At 35.7% G+C, this 16,140-nt stretch overlaps 1 protein-coding gene across 1 annotated transcript in view; it reads right to left on the minus strand.

Moving 5' to 3' along the window:
- Positions 1-16,140, minus strand: part of LOC110456449 (USP6 N-terminal-like protein) — a 35,748-nt gene that overhangs the window by 11,804 nt on the left and 7,804 nt on the right. The window contains exons 3-8 of the mRNA XM_021507224.1: positions 2,934-3,013; positions 1,996-2,081; positions 1,472-1,514; positions 851-931; positions 533-640; positions 143-252 (exon numbers count right to left, since the gene is read on the minus strand). Of these exons, the coding sequence (XP_021362899.1) occupies positions 143-252; positions 533-640; positions 851-931; positions 1,472-1,514; positions 1,996-2,081; positions 2,934-3,013 (508 nt within the window). The remainder of the gene's footprint in view (positions 1-142; positions 253-532; positions 641-850; positions 932-1,471; positions 1,515-1,995; positions 2,082-2,933; positions 3,014-16,140) is intronic.

The raw sequence follows: 16,140 nt of genomic DNA on the forward strand, positions 1-16,140 counted from the left end.
CATCCTTGTTGTATAAACACAACCTGATACTTACTGCACACCGTATATTGACACCATCCTTGTTGTATAAACACAACCTGATACTTACTGCACACTGTATCTTGACCCCATCCTTGTTGTATAAACAACAACTGATACTTACTGCACACCGTATCGTGACCGGAAATCTATGTGGTTACGGTAGGTACGGTTTACATCTAAATCAATCTGTCGTATGTGTGGAGATTTGGTCCTTGCCCTTAACTTCATATCCTACAAAGCAAGTAAACAGAAGATACAAGAGCAACAAAATTAGAAAAATTTATGGAAACATATTATCCATTCCAAGCAGGAAAATTTTCCATGTTAATATGACCTGGACTAATTGGTCTAATGCAAAATGGACTAATACAAATTAAATGTAAGCATATTCTATTTGCAGGGCTTTTAATTTGACACAATCAATGTTGTAGTCACCATGAATTAGCAGTTCTATGTGACAAGTATTACGATGTGTCTGCATTAACAGTGTGTAAGGCAGGTTGCCCCTTACTTTGTAGATGCCCCTTTGTTCAGCTTTCATTTTGTTGACCCCAAGCAGTCGGATCCACACCTCGCCTCGAACCCGATTGGGGATACCTTTGTAGATACGCCGGGTCATCTACACAATAGACAAGGTACTCACATAAAAATATATATCGAAAAATCAAAGAAAGTTAAAAGATTCTTATTCTAAATTACTGAAATTATCTTATGACTGAATACTTTGAAGTGAATCATATTATTTGCTTAAGAATTAAAGGCTTTGAAAATATAGAAATGATCTACGGTATGAAATTTTCAAACATTGCATCCTGGAATGCTCTGTTACCTTTTCTCCTGATGAGTATTTGTCCCAATTTTTTAGCATTTTCAGCCATTTCTGTGACCTTTCAATCTCCACTTCAATGGCCTACAATATAAAAAATAGGGTTATAACTCAAAAACTTGTTGCCAACAAACACATTTTATAATGGAGGATTCTACCAGGTAAGCTTAATATGACTTCATTGTTTTGACCAACAAACAAATAGGTGTGCCTGAACATCCGGCAAATAATCATCATGTGAAGTTTTAAAGTGCTAGAAAGTAAGACAATAGTTTTTGCACAACAGCGAAATTTCATTTCAAAGTCCATAATGGAAAGATAAACTACGAGAGAACAAAAATAGGTCTTGCACAACAGTGTCATTGAAATGAACATTGACCCCAATTTGAACAGGGTTACAACACTTATCCTATGGTAGTCAACTTGTGAAGTTTCAAGGTCCAAAATGACCTTTTGACCCTAAAATGAATAAGGTTTCTCCTTCCCATATGGATAGTCAATTTTCAATAAAGCCATATCATTTGGACTGTTTTAAATGTAACAGAAATAGGAAATAGTAATGTTTTTACTAATTCAGGTAATACTAATTGCAACTTGATACCAATGCTTTGACCTATGACCTACCTTTGCCTCAGCTGCACTCTGTTTCTGAGGGAGTTGGTAGTTACTGTAACACACAACAAATAGTACAAACTTATACAATACAATACAGGTTGATAGGATCTCGCTATGCTAATCAACCCACCACTGATCGCGCTGTCCCACTATCAGGCAACTGTTTTTGGTAATACATTTTTTTTTTCCACAAGTAAAATCTTTCTTGCATAAATCCAGCCATTCCCAATCAGTTCACGTTAATTAGGAATGAAGGTGGCTAGATCACAATTAGTTTTATGCGAATCAATAGTTGAAAATGTAATGTACAGGATATGTAAATTAATTCTACATTGAAGAATGATATCATTAATGAATATGAAGCTAAACATGTTTTAACTTACAACTGTAGATGACAAAACTTGCAGGCGAGTTAAAAATCTCCAGCTACATTTTTTCTCTAAAATGATATCTTGAAACCTTACTTGGAATTTTAGAGTTTACATTAAATTCTTAAATAAACATCAGCATAAATGATCTAGACAATAACTTACTGGATGAATCCGTATCTATCAGTGACATGGTAAACCTCCAAGGTTGGGTCCTCCCAGGGGTCAATCTGTGCCCCTTCTTCTCGACCCTGCAAAACAAAACATGAAAATCAACTCTACCAGTGAGGAAATGAGAAACATAATAAAATCAATGGTTCATATGTTCCTCAGAGACATATTCAGCTGATTATTATTTTTATTACATCAATGATCTCTAAAAGAATAGTCATTGTCATTTGAACTCAAAACTGATGTTTTCTTGGAAGAACATTTCATAAGAATTCTCCCTGAAGTTTTATCAAGGTAATCTTTAATCTCAACCAACAAATTATATTAAAGTGACTTCTAGAAGATCAAATTTCCTCAGTTAAAAAGAGATTATTTTCAAAGAACACCAAATTAATGTTTATTTTTTTAAGTCTGTACATTATTTCATGTAGACATGATAATGGCTGAGGAGAACTCGGTTCATTTTCTGTAAGGTTTGAGAAATCAAAACAAGGGTACTGCGAAAGCAGAACATAATACATGTACGTCTGTCATACATTGAATGAGCGCGCAGTTGTCTGTAGGGTTGTACATAAAGGGCCATAACTCAATAAATTATGGTTGGACAGTGGCGGTTATCAAACTTGTTAGAGCTTTCATGGTAATGAACCTTTCTATGAAGTTTGAAGTTAATCCATAGAAAACTAATTGAGATACCGAGCGGACACTGTTTGGGCGAATGAATAAAGGGACATAACTCTGAAAATTACAGTACATTAATTGCGGTTATCGAACATGTTCGAGCTATCATGGCAATGAACCTTCCTATGATGTTTGAAGTTAATCCATTGAAAACTACTGGATACCGTTAGGCTTAGCGCCCGCTCGCCCGCGTGATAACATAATACGTCTCATCATCTCATCATGCCGCGGGCATATAAGAAAGTACCAACCTTGTCATACTTGGCCACAATCTCATTCCTCTCTCTGGATGCCCGCTCTACCTCATCATACTGGTCAAGTGATGAACTGGCTGTAACATACAAACAAAACACAGTCTTACTAACTTTACACTATTCATAAATGACCAATAAAAGAATTGTAAACAATACCAACAGAGCAAATCAGAACAAGCTTAATTACATCAATTGCAATTAAACACTGGAGAAGATATATGCTCTAGTGGAACCTGAAATTTCTACTAACAACACGCATAAAGTAAGGAGAAATTAAGACAAATATGTTTAATTACATCAGTTTCAAAAAGTACATCAATGCCATGTATTGTGATATTGAAATATTGACAGAAATATGTTACAGAAATATGTTTATATATATATCTTTATATCTTCAATCCGAGTGGAGACTCCTGCAGTCATGAACATTAAACTCTACCATTGTGTTGTGAAAATGTAATGATATGTACAGTTATGGAATGGCATAACACATCAAAAGTACTGTGTGCACATCGTCCTCACAATAAACGCACATACAATGTATGTGTGATATGGTGAGATATGTTGATCAATGTTACAAAAAGGGAAAAAACAGGAATGTTAGAGTGAAACAAGCACCTTATGTATAACCTAAATACTTCATAAAAAAGTGTAGATATTCAAAATATTCTTTAAATGTTTTATATCTGATTTTTTTCTTTTTTATATTTTTGTTCTCACAAAAAAAGTTCAATGAAGTAATTACTACCAATGTATTAATCAACTCTGTCCATTTGACCCTCAACCTACATGTATGTGAGTCATACTGACAAATTACTGTTTTTGTATGATTTGCTCCAGATGTTCTGATTATATATAATAGTGATGTACTCATGCATGTACAGTATATATATCATAGAGGATACTGTAGTCCAGATCTGCCAAAAAAAATAACTGGGGCAAGTACTGTTTTACTGCATACACCTACGTTCTGAAGCTTCCCATTTCATCATACACTGGAGAATATATCTGAGAATTTTCCTGGCCAATAAGAAATAACAACTTTGTTTTCAAGGATATTTTCCTATCCTATGTCATAATTCCCTAAAATGGAATTCATCTCTATCTGGTTATCTGGTTATATTTCATGTTTTCTATTGTATTTTCTGCAATAAAACATTACACTTTGATGTTCAGAATACTCATCCGCAGGTTGATTTTGAAAAGTTCTCTAGTAACCTAACCTTTACTTTATTTTCATAATAAACACTGAAACTTTTCACTAGAAGTTGTGTGACATATTTGCCAAGTACATGTATATGAAATCTACCCTATAGTTATATATACTGGATACATCAAGTCTATCAGTCTACTTATACCAACCAAATACATCATACATTCACAGACGTTGTATGTCATCTTTACCTTTTAATCATATTTTCTATATATAGTGTAATGTTAACCAGTATTTCACATCTCTTCCTACTCTATATAGTTATCCATCCTTGATTCTCCAGGCGCTATAGCCTATGCTCACTTACCTTCCCTGGAATATGTCATGGCAAAATTGAAGGCATGTGGCTAGCTATTGGATTGGTCTGGCGAAACAAAACAAAAGTTTGCTAGGCTAATATGTGTTGTTTAAAGGTTACAACCAGTTTTAAGGCCAGTCAATTACACCATTAGGCTGCAGTGGGATTCTTTCGATGTGTATCAAAGGATCAAACAAGTCTTTTTGTATCATCCACAAGGTGGCGCACACTGAGCTTTCAAATATGACATGACATATCCCAGGGATGCAGAGAGTGTAAATGAGCATATATATACTCCTGAAGTATCGAGGATGATAGCTATCCATCAAGGGTACATCACTTGAGCAAAGCTCAGGTGACCTAAAAACATCATACATTCAGAGAGGCTGACTGTCACCCTTACCAGGACCAGAACAATCATGCCATACATCAGTATTACATGTACAGAGCCTGTGTCACCCTAACAGCATTGCTGATTACTGACCAGAACCATAACCTTTACCAGGGCCAGTACATACAGAGCCTATGTCACCCTAACGTCGTTGCTGATTATTAATGACCACAACCAGAACCCTTACCTGAGGGCCAGTACATACAGAGCCTGTGTCACTCTAACAGCGTTGCTGATTATTACTAACCAGAACCAGAACCCTTACCAGGGCCAGTACATACAGACCCTATGTCACCCTAACAGCGTTGCTGATTATTACTGACCAGAACCAGAACCCTTACCTGAGGGCCAGTACATACAGAGCCTATGTCACCCTAATAGTGTTGCTGATAACTGACCAGAACCAGAACCCTTACCAAGGCCAGTACATACAAAGCCTGTGTCACCCTAACAGCGTTGCTGATTACTGACCAGAACCCTTACCAGGGCCAGTACAAACAGAGCCTGTGTCACCCTAACAGCCTTGCGGATTATTACTGACCAGAACCAGAACCCTTACCAGGGCCAGTACATACAGAGCCTGTGTCACTCTGACAGCGTTGCTGATTATTACTGACTAGAACCAGACCTCCTACCAGGGCCAGTACATACAGAGCCTGTGTCACTCTAACAGCGTTGCTGATTATTACTGACTAGAACCAGAACTCCTACCAGGGCCAGTACATACAGAGCCTGTGTCACCCTAACAGCGTTGCTGATTACTGACCAGAACCATAACCTTTACCATGGCCAGTACATACAGAGCCTGTGTCACCCTAACGTCGTTGCTGATTATTAATGACCACAACCAGAACCCTTACCTGAGGGCCAGTACATACAGAGCCTGTGTCACCCTAACAGCGTTGCTGATTACTGACCAGAACCAGAACCCTTACCAGGGCCAGTACATCATATATTCAGAGGCTGCCATACATCGACATATTCACATTTACAGAGCTTACCAGCCTCATCTACTAGTTAGTACATCATATAAATAATTGTATTCACAGAGGTTGTATTACCCTTACCAGGGCCAGTATACCCTATCTGGAGCACAGTAAACAATCATATAAATAAATGTATTCACAGAGGCTGTATTAACCTTACCAGGGTCAGTTTACCCTATCTGGAGCACAATAAACAATCATATAAATAAATATATTCACAGAGGCTGTGTTACCCTTACCAGGGCCAGTATACCCTATCTGGAGCACACACAGAGGCTGTCAGCCTCATCCCCTGTGGACACCTTTCCTGTTATAAACCCTCAGTCCATCACTTAGTCATTGACAAAATGATCAATATTATCCTCAATATGATCGGTGTGTAGACAGTGATTGCTGAAAGGCCAGCCATGTCATATCATGCAATTTTAACTGATTACATGTCATGGATCCTAGCCCACAACAGAATTGTACATAACCACATTACTGTATATCAGCTAAAATGAAAGATTGATTTTCACATTAACTGGTATGCTTTTCCATTTAAAAAGAAAACATATACATGTACATCAATTGATCACATGTTGGTAAAACCAATACCTCGTACATCAATCCATTCCCCCCCCCCCCCCATATAGTGTTTTTATGAGGATGGTTTGTGACTGTAGTCTCCAGTCTAGTTCATGTGACAAACTGAATTGCAATTGGTAAAGCACTGAACTAAATGAAAGCAGGTACATAAAGCATGAAACTTCCTACATAAACTACATGGCATATTTACAAGACTGACAGCATGGTGATGATATTTTGTATATATGAATATGGATACACACATACAAACAGTGTTATGTATAACTTGTTTACATCAATTTGCTTGCTTTTGACAAACGAGCAAGCTAGTCCTTTCATCCTGGACTACATAAAAAGAAGAATGCCTTGGGCTGGTAACTTACTGGTTTCTTCTATAAGCAGCCCATTTCAGATCATATATACATGCATACACAAAGTCTCACTAATAGTAATCCTCAAACAAAAACAACCTAATTAAATTTGAAGACAAAATTTCAGGACACATAAAACGTGTATCACATATATGCATGTACAATGTTACTTAATCAGTATATATGTACATTAAGCTAACTGACTGAATCTCACATCAAACTGTTTGTGAAGGATGTGTGGACCAGATAAAGCTGAGTCCAGATACAAGTATCACAAACCCAGTTAAAATCAATTGGGCTATAAGTAAAATACTTAACAATAAAACAATTTCTAAGTAATTGCTGAAACTAGGCAGTCTTCAGTCAAGAAGGGAAGCAACTCTTTGCACGTGGCCATCACATGTATTGGAACACAATCAAGGTGTCATTATATTTGTGTGACGTCACAATAAAAGCTGAGCTTAATTCAGTCAATGCTACAGATAGGATACAATTTTATTATGTCAACAAGTGACAAGAACGTGATTTCATGTTTTAAGACACTCTGAGGTAATTCCCGGTGTGATTAATGTTTATATCCTGATCATGTCATTAAATAGTAAATATATACATGTCTGTTTTATGACTGAACTTACTGGTTATCATTGGCTATGTAAGTAATAAGTAATGAGGACACCATATTGTTTAGGGGACTGACTCCACGGCTTCCCAACCCTGGCAGTTCCTATCAATTTATTTATATATATCTGTATATACTTATCAGTATTATATATATATATATAATATTTGGCTGGGGGAAATAAAATATTTAAAAAATAAAATTAAAAAAAAACAAAAAAACATGTATTTCCATCATATACAAATAGAATCAACCACAACCTGTCATAGCTCGGGCAGTCTCGTCTAAACCAAAAACTATGTCCATAAACATGCAGGTCCTATTCAATTAGAAAACAGGAAAATACCTTTAGTCTATATGACATCAATCCATGCATCATCAATTTACATTGTGTTACTCACAATGAACATAGTAAATAATTCATGCAGAAGCTACTGAAGAAAATACATGTGATACAATACATTTTTCTTCCTTTGATTTCTGTAGCTACAAATATTGTTTTATTTATATAGCATGCTTTAAGATGTTACCATAGTCTACTACTATAAGTAGTAGATATGTACAAAGAAAGCATACTATTAGTATTTCCATAGCAATCTTATATTTCTATTTGAGGGGAAACCTGATTTACTATCATATAATCAGGTAATTACAGATCAATCAATATACAGGTCAATTGCAAGTGACCCATGTGGTTCTAGAATTTAATCTTGTTGCATTTCCACTGGTTTCGCCTTCTTTTTGGGCTTCATATAGTTAATTATATCCTGAAGAAACCCTTGAAGACGATGAAATCACTGACAGTGTTTAGGTTTTTCACCAGGCAAGAGCACCCTGTAATGAAGTTGCTACAGTGGTGACACTCTTTGACTTGTTTACACAATATAACATATACATCAGGAACAATGAAAGTAAGAAATGTGATTTTATTAATAAAGAAAGGTATTTCATGTTGAAGATCTGCCTATAAAATGACATGAGGTCAGCAAACTTATCACTGACCCATTACAAGAACAGTATATATATATAGTATATCAGTTCTATCTTCTTGTAATATGATGTATATGTACATGTAACAAGGAGCAGATCGCTCTGAAAATTTGACAACCTAAACTTGTCCACACTGTTGGAATTACTTCTTTGCCCCATATATATGCATACATATATAGTGACTACATTACAAGCACTTCATATACTGCTCATAAAAAATCTTGATGAATCTTTAATCTTGAAGACGAGTTCTGATTTCTAAATTTTGAATTATATCCGCATGGCTAGAAAAAATGACATGCAGTGATTATATGAACATTTTCTCTATAATGTTAAATGGAAATACAACAAATATCTAAATTATTTAATCCGAAAATTACTATAAAGAATCTCTGTCAAATACATGCATGATACAAAGAGGAACCACTTGACACTTGTCTGACTAGATAATAGCTTCACCAGTTACTGGTCTATTTAATTATATTTCCCAGCTTTTCTGGTGATGTAACCTGATGCCTTTCCCCATTATGTAACTGAGGCTGCTGACTGATCATAAATGATTAGAGGTTGAGTATGGCAGAAAACGACTTCCTATTGATTTTTAACAGCAAAAACATAAACAAAAATATTTCCAGGCTTGCAGGATACACTCAAGGGAATGCTGCTGGGACAATGTCTCTTTTCAGGCATTTGTCATCAGAGCAGTTTCCTGAACATATTATAACATTCTGATAAATCATGTTTATAGTACACATGCACTAGTCTTACAATCATTACCATGCACTGTCTTTTCCTATTTTTGGCAATTCTTCCATTAATATTCAACAAAATTTACAAGTCCTTATTATTTCTGTTACTCATTATATCGTCCAAGTCTGTTGACGCTTGCCATGTTGTCCAAGAAAAAACATCACGTGTCAACCCTCCCGTAAGCCACAGGAGAGGGCTTTTTATAGGCTTTGCCTATTGCTCAATTCGTTTTGTATGTAAGGTCTATAAAATAGAATATTCTGAATGAAAGCCACAGGAAACTCCCACAATCAATTCATTCCCACCCCTCTCCAAAACTGTTTCTCTGATCACTGCTGGAGAGCAAATGATTCCCTTCAAAGGCCTTACATCCCCTTTATGACCTTCAGGATGATTTGGTGGTCAAAAGAATTTTTCACCAGGTGGCTTTGCAACCTTGTTTAAATTTTATGCATTACTGGCAGGCCAGGAAAAAACCATTGCTAAATAAGTTGCCAATGTCTGGCTCTGGTTTGCGATTACAGTATACACTGTACACATGTATATGGACATGTTCTGATCATGATAGCATAATCTATAGATTGATCTAATTAGACTGAGTTAAGATTGTGTTTTGAATAAAAGGTCTCTTAATTACCAAACAATGCCTCAATGAATGTTGTAAACAAGTTGACTTACTTTCTGTCTTTTTCTTGTCATTGTTCAGCATTATCGTGATAAAAAATTCACCATGATCTTTCCCGACAGTTAAATTTCCAGTATGAGTGCAGCAGAATAAACCCTACTCAAATATTAAGATATGCTATTCAGGTCTTCAGATGGAGAATGAGGGGGTTATAGTCATGTAAATTTGAACAGGATTTTCCACACTCTGACTAATGCTACTGAATAATCTTGAGTCTGACTCCTTGTTAACTTGGATACATATTCTCTAATAAAGATCAAACTCTATAAACCAAATGTTTGACCAATGCCAATAGTAAAAAGTTGTATTAGATGATTGTCTGAAAGAGGTATGATTCTTGGTCTAACAATTAAGTAACGTCCTCAGTTTCATAAGTGAATTCAGCTAAAAAGGCTTGTTTGTCCAGTGCCTTAGTATCATGACTGTGTACCTCTCACTTTACTCTTTTCAATAAACTTAAAGTATACATATATTTGTTAAGACTTTGGTCCTAGTTCATTATTTCAACTGAAAATGAAATACTTCATGAATATTCTTTCCTATTTAATTTATCCCTCTGAAAATACCAGTCAATTATCATTACTTCAGATATGTCTAATGTTGATGATCTTAATTAACCTAACTTTCAAAGTTAAACTACAACATACAAGATTTTTACTTAAACTTTATTAAAGAATACAGCTAAAATGCAGGTTTTTTGTACTCACTTAAGCTGAACATTTTTGATTATTTAATCCCAGTGATATTTCCAGGCAAAGGAAATAGTAATGTGGATATAATTAGAATGAAGATTTGTCTCTGAAACAAGAGGGACAGTGCCTTGTAATATGTTTAAGCATGAAATAGTCCATAGTTCAGTGTAAAAAGTTACTGTAAACAACGAACTGATTATGAGCTGATGTATAGTCATGGTAAAAATACCAGGTCTCTCAGATGAATGGTAATTATCGTAAATGCACAACATTAACCCATATCAACTCTTATTTAAGCTGAGATTGAACCCCTCAAGTTGTCAAAGACACATTTGCCTAAATGATAATCATAGCTCAGAATCTGCATCTTAATTTTCTACAAAAGATAAAATGGATCTTAGATTGAATATGAAAGAATGTTAGAATATATATATCATTCAAGGACTGCAGCACAGTAAATTTCCATGCTAATATGCAGATGACCGTTAAACCTTATCATTATTGTTGTTGGAGAGTGTCCTGATGACTTTGATCTGCGTGCCATACTGGTATTGGGCATGCCACTGGCCGTGGCCGGAGTCCTCCTCATACACACACAGAACACAGATTAATTGAACTTTTGTGTACCTACATTGATTTTTCAGGCTTGGATGACAAGTTCATTATGTTTGTTAAGCAGGCTATACACTTGTTTCTACCATTTTATAGGAACTCTCCCATTAACATGTAAACATGTGGTATTGATAGATGTCTCTCGCAGGACTTCAAAGTATTCAATATAGAATATATAAACAACCTACTATTGATCTTATGCTTAAAGAGAAATCAATGATTTCCCACTCATTGTTGTGAATGTCTTTATTATACAGGTACTAATGTAACTATTTCACATGTGAATTTAAATCTTTAATACAAGTGATAAACTGGAGGAGTCTTACAGTTAACTTCAAATTTATATTCTAAAATTACCACTAATAGACATGTATACTGATGTGGGGATGAAAATACTTTATGATATTGATGTCATATTACCTGCACACAAACATATGTAACAAGAATCTTGTTCTAATGCTTCCATAAGACACCAAAACTATCTGGTTTACTGTCTAATACTCTAATGTGAGTGACCTAAAGAGAAATTCTATCTTCTATAGAATGAGTTAAAGAGACCCCCCCCCCCCTTCTACAAAATGATCTAAAGAGAAACCCTACCTTCTACAGAACGAGCTGAAGAGAAACTCTACCTTCTAGTTCTATAGAATGAGCTAAAGAGAAACTTTACCTTCTATAGAATGAGCTAAAGAGAAACTTTACCTTCTACAGAACGCGCTAACGAGAAACACTTCCTTCTACAGAGCGAACTGGAGAGAAACCCCACCTTCTACAGAACGAGATAAAGAGAAACTTTACTTTCTACAGAACGAGCTAAAGAGAAACTCTCTCTTCTACAGACGAGCTCAAGAGAACAAGCTAAAGAGAAACCATTCCTTCTACAGAGCGGCCGGAAGAGAAACTTTACCTTCTACAGAATGAGCTAAAGAGAAACTTTACCTTCTACAGATTGAGCTAAAGAGAAACTTTACCTTCTACAGAACGAGATAAAGAGAAACTTTACTTTCTACAGAACGAGCTAAAGAGAAACTCTACCTTCTGCAGAACGAGCTTAAGAGAAATTCTCTCTTCTACAGATGAGCTCAAGAGAACAAGCTAAAGAGAAACCCTTCCTTCTACAGAGCGGCCGGAAGAGAAACTTTACCTTCTACAGAACGAGATAAAGAGCAACTTAACCTTCTACAGAACGAGCAAACGAGAAACTCTCCCTTCTACAGAACGAGCTAAAGAGAAACTCTACTTTCTAAAGTATGAGTTAAAGAAAAACTCTCCCTTCTACAGAATGAGCTAAAGAGAAACTCTCCCTTCTACAGAATGAGCTAAAGAGAAACTCTCCCTTCTACAGAATGAGCTAAAGGGAAACTCTCCCTTCTAGTTCTATAGAACGAGCTGAAGAGAAACTTTACCTTCTACAGAACGCGCTAACGAGAAACTCTCCCTTCTACAGAGCGAGCTGAAGAGAAACCCCACCTTCTACAGAACGAGATAAAGAGAATCTTAACCTTCTACAGGATGAGCTAAAGAAAAACTCTCCCTTCTACAGAACGCGCTAACGAGAAACTCTCCCTTCTACAGAGCGAGCTGAGGAGAAACCCCACCTTCTACAGAACGAGATAAAGAGAATCTTAACCTTCTACAGGATGAGCTAAAGAAAAACTCTCCCTTCTACAGAACGCGCTAACGAGAAACTCTCCCTTCTATAGAGCGAGCTGAAGAGAAACCCCACCTTCTACAGAACGAGATTAAGAGAAACTCTCCCTTCTACAGAACGAGCTAAAGAGAAACTCTACCTTCTACAGTATGAGCTAAAGGGAAACACTCCCTTCTAGTTCTATAGAATGAGCTAAAGAGAAACTTTACCTTCTACAGAACAAGCTAAAGGGAAACTGAACCATCTACACAATGAGCTAAAGAAAAACTCTCCCTTCTACAGAACGCGCTAACGAGAAACTCTCCCTTCTACAGAGCGAGCTGAGGAGAAACCCCACCTTCTACAGAACGAGATAAAGAGAATCTTAACCTTCTACAGGATGAGCTAAAGAAAAACTCTCCCTTCTACAGAACGCGCTAACGAGAAACTCTCCCTTCTATAGAGCGAGCTGAAGAGAAACCCCACCTTCTACAGAACGAGATAAAGAGAAACTTGACCTTCTACAGAATGAGCTAAAGAGAAACTCTCCCTTCTACAGAATTAGCTAAAGAGAAACTCTACCTTCTACAGAACGCGCTAACGAGAAACTCTCCTTTCTACAGAGCGAGCTGAAGAGAAACCCCAACTTCTACAGAATGAGTTTAAGAGAAACTTTCCCTTCTACAGAACGAGCTCAAGAGAAACTCTCCCTTCTACAGAACGAGCTTAAGCCTATAATATTTCTTAGTAGTAAATGGGACTTATCAAAATTTTGAAAATTAGGACTTGCCTAAAAATTCCTAAAATCACAGCAAAATATACACTTTGTTGTTTGCTCTGTTAAGTATTCAGATTAAACAATGCATTAATGTATGATTTGAAGATATCACAACTTGGAGAGTATACCTGATGTTTTAAAAAAAAAGCTATTCTTGTACAGTGGAGATCTGATGATGATATTTTACAGAGTATGTGAACCTGTGCGTTATCTGCATTTAATTACCTGGCCCAATACAAGATGTCTACAGAGTATTCCTCAGTCTGATGCTAACATATCCCCACAAAGTACATGTACTGTATAACATCAAATTGACTCTGCTAGTGTACCGAACAAAAGATGAAGAAAATAGATAATTCCAGGCCAACTAACTTAAGGAGTACATACACTTACTTTACTTCTCAAGGCTTGGCATATCTTTATAAATAAAATAACACTTATAAATATTTTCAAAACATATGTCTGCATGCTTGTCTGATAAAAGTGTTATGTCTACAAATTACATGCAGTTTGATCTAATGTAAATTGACAATTATGTAAGAATACAACAGAGGCAGTTGAAAACCCATTGACACTAAGATACATTTAAACTAAAGTATAATTTGTTACAAAAAAAATCTTCAACATGAACTACATGTAAGGTAATTAGATTTTCTTTTAGGAAGAATACAATTGCATATTTAAGAAACGTCTAAATTAAACATTTTGTTTACCATTTTTTCACCTCAGAATTCAAAGGTTGCATAGGCAAAGAGATACAACAATTTATTTTGCAACAGAATAGTATTAGAAATTCAAAATGATAATCATTATATTGCATGTTTAAATCTACTCTATTAACGTTATATTGTTTATAATGTTTTAGTGCTAGATGTACATATCTCTTAGGTGACTTATAGGACAGAAAAATTTCATGTTTATACAATAAATGTGTTCTTTGATTCTGAAATTATTTTTCATGACAGGACGATGAATTTAACACTAAGCACTTTTTCTTTTTGAAAAGAAGTTTGGTTGGGCAAACATATTTACATTATCTTCAGTTGGTAAAGAAATCATTATTAAGGCTAAACCTCTTTAATGAGACATAAATACAAGTATTGTTAGCTGTTCAGGACAGAAGATCAATATGTCAGATCTCACAACATAGTAATACAAGCAGAACCAGGTATAACAGATGTATTAGGTGGCTTTTATCTAATACTTAGCTATGAAATGTTATAGTGAGATTGCACTTGAGGGAACTAATATCCTCATCTGGCAACAGGTATTGAGTACCGGTCAGCAAATGTCATTGGTCTAGATACTGGTTATAATTTTGTATTAAGGATTCCCCTACCACTGACAAATACTTTAACTATGCAATGTTTTTTCCAGCATAACTATAGCTTTGATAAATCATATCTGGAAAGAAAACCATACCTGGTGGGACTTGTACAAAAAATGTATAAATATAACATGAAGATGGATGAAATAAACAAAATAGAATCAACAACAGTGTTCTGAGGATAAAAGATTAGCGAAACTAGACTGGCATTTGAACCGTTGATGTCAGATTGTTACACTAAATAACTGACTTGGTCAACAGAAATATCCAGGCACAACTATGCTACAGTTATATAAAACATGAAATTAACGGGAGATTACTGTTTATCATAATTATACATCAATGACATTGATGTCCTTTACTATTACCAGTCTAACAGCAATTATACATCAATGACATTATGTCCTTTACTATTACCCGTCTAACAGCAATTATACATCAATGACATTGATGTCCTTCACTATTACCAGTCTAACAGCAATTATACATCAATGACATTGATGTCCTTTACTATTACCCGTCTAACAGCACATGCAACCTTAAACTTAAGTCAACAATGACACTGGTGGCCTTAATATCACCTAGTATACATAGAACAAGAGGCCCAATGGGCCTGCATCACTCACCTGGTATTAATCCCACACTTGTAACATTAAAAGAGATCTAAAATAAAGCTACAGGCAAAATATAAGTATTCATGACTTTTAAGCTTAAGTCATTCAAAAGAACCTGTTAAAAGATTTTAGAACATTTGACCCCTGTGACCCTGAAATAGAACAAGGTCATTACGTTGAACAAACTTTATCTCCAAATGTAACTTGCCAAATATCACCACTCTAGACCTTTTTGTTTATCAAGATTAGGTCATTTAAAGGTTAATACATATTTGACCAAATGTTACATTGAAAGTGGGTCATGGCCATTATAATAAACAAGAGGCCCATGGGCCTTAACGGTCACCTGAGTCTATAGTATTTATTTTTGTTGTTGAAATATGTACCAATTTGAGTAAAAAATAGTATAATGTTAACTTAACTTTGTCAGGACCATGAGCTGATCATTCCTAGACCAATTTTAAGTGAGATCGGCCTATTAGAACTTAGTAGCAAAATAGCGGCCATGGCAGCCAAATTGTATTTCTGATTGACCCGAAAAATAACAACACTTTGTCAGGACCATGATTCGATCATTCCTACAAAGTTTCAGTTCAATCGGCCAAGTAGATCTTTACTTTAAGTTTGAAATAGTTTACCAAAATGGCAGCCGTGGTGGCCATATTGGATTTCTGATCGACC

Source organism: Mizuhopecten yessoensis, unplaced genomic scaffold (assembly GCF_002113885.1).
Source record: "Mizuhopecten yessoensis strain PY_sf001 unplaced genomic scaffold, ASM211388v2 scaffold8745, whole genome shotgun sequence".
In the NCBI taxonomy this organism is placed as follows: Eukaryota; Metazoa; Mollusca; class Bivalvia; order Pectinida; family Pectinidae; genus Mizuhopecten; species Mizuhopecten yessoensis.